At 57.1% G+C, this 5,451-nt stretch overlaps 2 protein-coding genes across 2 annotated transcripts in view; one reads left to right on the top strand and one right to left on the bottom strand.

Moving 5' to 3' along the window:
* The window catches only part of CHD3 (chromodomain helicase DNA binding protein 3), a gene marked incomplete at its 5' end in the record, with an annotated part of 20,730 nt that extends 19,323 nt beyond the window's left edge, over positions 1 to 1,407 (top strand). Inside the window, 3 exons of the mRNA XM_040453309.1 lie at positions 187 to 350; positions 583 to 709; positions 1,159 to 1,407. Coding sequence (XP_040309243.1) covers positions 187 to 350; positions 583 to 709; positions 1,159 to 1,280 — 413 coding nt within the window. The remainder of the gene's footprint in view (positions 1 to 186; positions 351 to 582; positions 710 to 1,158) is intronic.
* Positions 1,408 to 3,809: 2,402 nt separating this feature from the next.
* RNF227 (ring finger protein 227) overlaps positions 3,810 to 5,451 on the bottom strand; it is a 6,780-nt gene continuing 5,138 nt past the window's right edge. The window contains exons 2-3 of the mRNA XM_040453326.1: positions 5,141 to 5,451; positions 3,810 to 5,016 (exon numbers count right to left, since the gene is read on the bottom strand). The exon at positions 5,141 to 5,451 is cut by the window's right edge and continues 30 nt beyond it. Of these exons, the coding sequence (XP_040309260.1) occupies positions 4,961 to 5,016; positions 5,141 to 5,451 (367 nt within the window). The 3' untranslated portion in view covers positions 3,810 to 4,960. The remainder of the gene's footprint in view (positions 5,017 to 5,140) is intronic.

Below are 5,451 nucleotides of genomic sequence, written 5' to 3'. Positions count from 1 at the left end.
CCCCGAGTCACTCTTTCTGTCTACTCTGTCATTTTCTTGACCTCTGGTTCTTTGGTATCTCTGACCTCCTCCTCTCTCTGTCTTTCTGACTGTGTCTGTCCATCTGACTCCTCGTCTTTTCCTGGCTCCACCTCTCCCTTTCCCTGTCTTTCTCTTGCCCCTCTTTCTCCGTGGCCCGGGCCCCAGTTCTGAACCAGCTGGAGGAGTTGCTGAGCGACATGAAGGCGGACGTGACCCGCCTGCCCGCCACGCTGTCCCGAATACCCCCCATCGCAGCCCGCCTTCAGATGTCCGAGCGCAGCATCCTCAGCCGGCTGGCCAGCAAGGGCACGGAGCCTCACCCCACACCGGTAACCCTCGTTGTCCCAACTCCACTTTTCCCCGTGGGCACTCTCCTGCCCACGTTCCCATCGACTCCAGACCGTGCGGAAAACCGCCTTGCTCCAACACGCTCCCACCCTCGAGGCGCCCTGCGTCTATGCCACGCGCTCAGTAGTTCTGGAGTTGACCCGTGTTCACCCTACGGCGTCTTTTCTCTCTCAGGCTTTGGCGCCTCTAACGTGGGCTTGCTCTCTCTTGCAGGCCTTCCCCCCGGGTCCGTACGCTACACCTCCGGGGTACGGGGCGGCCTTCAGCGCCGCACCCGTAGGGGCCCTGGCCGCCGCAGGCGCCAATTACAGCCAGATGCCTGCAGGGTCCTTCATCACAGGTCAGCCGGGGACTCCTCCCCGCTCTTCCCAGTTCTCCTCTCCGAGCTTCAGCCCCGCTCAGCTGCCCGTTTACCGCTCCGGCCCATCCCGCTTGCGGGCACGTGTCCACTGTTCCACGGAGTGGAGTCGTGCTGGGCTCTGGCCTTCCCACCCTTTAATCTCCCTCCAATCCCGTTGCCAAAAACCTAAGGCTTTCAGTGGTTCTGTGGCTTGGTCCTGCTTACCCGAGCCTCCCCCGTCTGGGTTACTTCTGGGGAAGAGAAGGTGAAGTCAGGAGGGTGGGTAATGGAGTTGGAACATGAGAGGGGTTCGCCCCCGTCTTCCCACCCCTGCTACCCTGGAAGATCAGAAGGGGCACGAGGTAACCTAGCGGTGAAGTGCTCTGGGCGGGAAGCCATGTCTGGGAGCGGAGTCAGGATTGACCCTTCCTCACCCCCTTCCCACACAGCCGCCACCAACGGCCCTCCGGTGCTGGTGAAGAAGGAGAAGGAAATGGTGGGGGCACTGGTGTCAGACGGGCTGGATCGGAAGGAGCCCCGAGCCGGGGAGGTGATCTGTATAGACGACTGACCGGACCCCAGGCCTGCCCATCACCCAGGCCTCGTGCCCGGGGCCGCCCCCCAGCTCAGGCTCTGGGACCTGCGGCCAATTCTCCACCTTCCCCACCCCTGGGGCCACCTCTGGGCTAGGAGCCCCCCCACCCCTCTCTACGACTCCTCTCTTCAAGAAGGGCCCTTTGTCTCTCCCTCCTCCCGTGCACCTTTCCCACCACGCTTTGAAGGCCATGCTGGTGCGAAGAGGTCTGGGTGGGAGGGGTTAGCGGGGTCTTCTGAGTCCCTTTCTCCCTCCCCCCCCCCCCAACACACAGCTTCTGGATATGTGGTTGTGGGGAGGAAAGAGGTGGAGTCTCCCCAGTCTTTACTCCTGCAGTACAAGCTCCATCCCCTGCGGAGGTGGGGGTTAGCCTTGCCTGGCCTTTAGGAACTTTGTGGGGGGCGGGGGGGGGACAGCTCTGAAGAGAGGAGGGGGACTTGAGAGAGGGAGGAAGGGAAGAGGAGGGGTGGCTGCATGTTTCCTTCCCTACCTCCCCCCACCCCCCCCCATGCGGAGGGCGAGCAGTTAAAGGGAGGGAGCCCACTCCCGGTCAGCCTTGGAATAAAGCCTCAGAATCACTGGCTGTTACCTCCTGCGCACCGGCATCTTGTGTTGGGAATCTGCCCCTCTCCCTCGGGACCAAGGACCACCCCCACAGAGAGAGTAACGGTTGGGCGATACTCCCTCAAGCCAAAGAGGAGCTCCCCAATCTGTTCTAGGGATCCGGGTAACCTAGAAAGGGTGGGAGAAAATACTACAGGCCAGACATGGGGGAGCCCCCGGCTCTTGGGTTCAGGTTCTCGGAGGACCTCTGCCCTCCCTCCTGAAGGCCTGAACACGGACTACATTTGAGTGGGTCAGGCAGGGGGACTCGTCAGGGGGACGACCTTGCCTTTGGGACCAGAACGAAACAGCGGGGGGCAGGCTGGGGAGACACGGGCATACCCTCCCCCCCAGGAGGGGCCGGGGAGGGGGGCAGTTTGCATGGCGAACCCCTACTTCCTCTTCGCTGCCCCTCACTTTCTTGCTGCCCCCTTCCCAGTCTCTTCACTCCCCACTCCTGGGCTGTCCCCATCCCCTCTTCTGTATCAGGTGTATTGGTTGTACATATAAATTATACTTTCCTTTCTGTGTGCTCTGTTATTTTTGAGTGGGGGACTTCTTTGGTGGGGGGGGGGGAATAAGGAAAGAAAGGGTACTGCTTTCTGCCATTTCGTGTTACCCATCTTTCTTTTCCTTTCTTTCTTTTTAATCTCCTGACTTCCTGTTTCTTATTTTTCCCTTGGATCACCAACTAAAACTCCGAGGCTCTTTCTCCCACCCCAACCCTGGTGTGATGAACTCAGTGTAGAGATGGAGGGTGAGGGAGCAGCAGGCTACCACGCAGCCCTCAGGCTGAGATCAGAGACCAGGTAGGGCTTCCTGGGCAGGGGCGAAGTGGGGGGAGGGGACTGGGCACGATTCTGAACTGCCTCCCGTCCGTCCTTTTCATCACACTTTCCACCTTCAAGTTGCTGAGTTCCTGCAGGAGTCAGTAGAGGTCAGTCCGGCCCCGCAGGCTCAGTTCCAAGTGGGGGGCAGAGCACCTTTTTTTTAAAAGGAGTTGGAGGGGTCATACTTGCCAAAGATCTGAACTGCTAGATCTTTCCTTGACACGTACTGTTCATGACCAGCGCCGCTCAGAGGTTGAGACCAGACACTTAGGTTTTGAGGCTAATGTGTTAAAAAATAAAAGATCTACCCAACAAGCATTTATTGAGCACATACTATACATTGAACACTGCTTTTCGCCCTGGGGGATACAAGTCCCAAGTCAGCCATTGCTCTCCTGGAGCTCACACCCACGAAAGGCACACACTATCTGAAAACAAAATAACAAGTTGTGCAACAGAGCACCTGTGAAGGAAGGGACCTCATTAGGTGGATGAGAAAGGCCTCCCCAAACAGGGAACATTCAGGCTAAGACAAGGACAGGAAGATGCTAAGATACAGTTATAAAAACTGAGGTTTGATATTTCATAAATTCACATTTTTAACTCAGGAAAAGTGCAACATAATAAGTGCGCACGTGAAAGATTTCTTCAGCAACAGAACGTCCCTTTACGACCTCCAGTAAAATGCAGATCGCTTATCCCAACTGTTTTCAATACTCCACCGCAGATGGTGATAGCCTCGCAAGTCTAGGATGTGGACGGCCGTTCTTAAATGTTTCTATGCGTACAGATCACCTAGGATTCTTGTTAAAACTCCAGAGTCTTGGGGCACCTGGGTGGCTCAGTCAGTTGAGCGTCCGACTTCGGCTCAGGTCATGATCTCGCGATCCGTGAGTTCAAGCCCCGCGTTGGGCTCTGTGCTGACAGCTCAGAGCCTGGAACCTGTTTCAGATTCTGTGTCTCCCTCTCTCTCTGACCCTCCCCCATTCATGCTCTGTCTCTCTCTGTCTCAAAAATAAATAAATGTTAAAAAAGAAATTAAAAAAAAAAAACACAACTCAAGAGTCTGAAGTGGGGATCCTGAGATTTTGTAATGCCACTGATGCTGCTGTTTCTAAACTCTAATTATACTCTCCTAACGTAACTTACAGGATTTTAAAATAGAATCCTGGCATAGGATAGAAGCTGTCCATTTATGGGGCACTAGTTTAAAATTCTGTGATGAGCATCTTTTTTATTTTTTCAGTAGCGACCGTGTTTTCCCTGTGACTGTGACAATGACAGATAATATCACAAGATTAAAATGTGATGCCTTCACCAAATGGCTCTCCTACCCTTGATAGGCCCTAATTAGGTGCCTCAGATAAAAAACGCCCTCTGGACCTTCTGATACCTGCCCTAACTGGTTGAAGGGAGATTGTGAAATGAAGCAAGGCAGACAGGCATCTCAATAATTTTACCAACACACCACTGGGAATGGGGAGACAGGCATACCAGCACGGGGGGGGGGGGGTAACTAATACGTCTTACTTTTCTCAGCTTTCTAAGGTGCCAGAGAAGCGAGATTATTAACAGCACACAAAAACCGGCCTCCCCTCTTCCATTATGTCTTAAAAAAATTTTTTTTTCAACCCCATGGGGCACCTGGGTGGCTCGGGCAGTTAAGTGACTAACTTCAGGTTGAGCGCCTCCAACTGCAGCTCAGGCCGGTTCTTGGGTTGGAACCCGGCGTCGGGCTCTGTGATGACAGCTCAGAGCCTGGAGCCTGCTTCGGATGCTGTGTCTCCCTCTTTCTCTGCCTCTCCCCTGCTCATGCTGTGTCTGTGTGTCCCTCTCTCAAAAATAAGTAACAAACATTAAAAAAAAATTTTGTTTTCAATCACTGTACACAGAATCGCTAAAATAGGACCTACTGTGCCTCCACGCTTCCCTGGACAAAAGCCAAAGTCACAGCTAAGGAAACAATGTCTCCTTCCCCCGGGGATGTAGATTTTGTTTCCACCTTCCCGGGAGCGAGGCGGGCGCAGTCCGCAGAGAGAGGGGCGATTTGCTACAAGCCTCCCAGCTCGGCGTCCACACGCCTCGATGCGGTCTCTCCTGCCCTGGGCTCAGCCCCGGGAAGGGGGACGGGGGTAGCCTTGGCATCCCCCCATCCCCGCTCTAGAGCGTGTCCCGAGAATGCAGCTCCCACCTTTCTTCTGCCGCAGCTTCCAGACTCCGCCGCTACAGCGTGCAGCGGGTCATGCGGGCCAGGTCCTTAATCTCCGGGCAGTACAGCACTAGGGGGGACAGACGGAGGGTCAGTGGCGGCAGGGGGACGCGGCCGAGGCCCTACGAACCCGGGCGCAACCCCCCCCCCGCCACCCCCCCCCCCAACACACACACACTCAGGCGGCCCCTCACCGTTGCTAGGCAGCGGACGCCGCCAGCGGCGCGCGGGCGCCAGCACCCGATGCCACAGCCGCCGGAGCGCGCGCCAGCCCGCGCTCCTGGGTCCCGTCCCCTCCTCGTCGTCGGCGTCGCCGTCTCCCCGCACCGGCCCGCCCGCCTCGTCCGGCTTGCGCTCGGCCCGTGCCCTTTCCTCCAGCCGCGACCACAAGTCCGGGTCCACCGCGACCTCCGCGGCCCCGCCGCGCGGCAGCGGCGTGGGCGCGCGGCAGAAGGGGCACGTGACGACGCGGCGCAGGCGCACCACGCCGCCGTCGCCGCGCGCC

Source organism: Herpailurus yagouaroundi, unplaced genomic scaffold, assembly GCF_014898765.1.
Source record: "Herpailurus yagouaroundi ecotype Mexico unplaced genomic scaffold, PumYag 208, whole genome shotgun sequence".
Taxonomy (NCBI): domain Eukaryota; kingdom Metazoa; phylum Chordata; class Mammalia; order Carnivora; family Felidae; genus Herpailurus; species Herpailurus yagouaroundi.
This window is presented reverse-complemented; position numbering and strand designations above follow the sequence as displayed.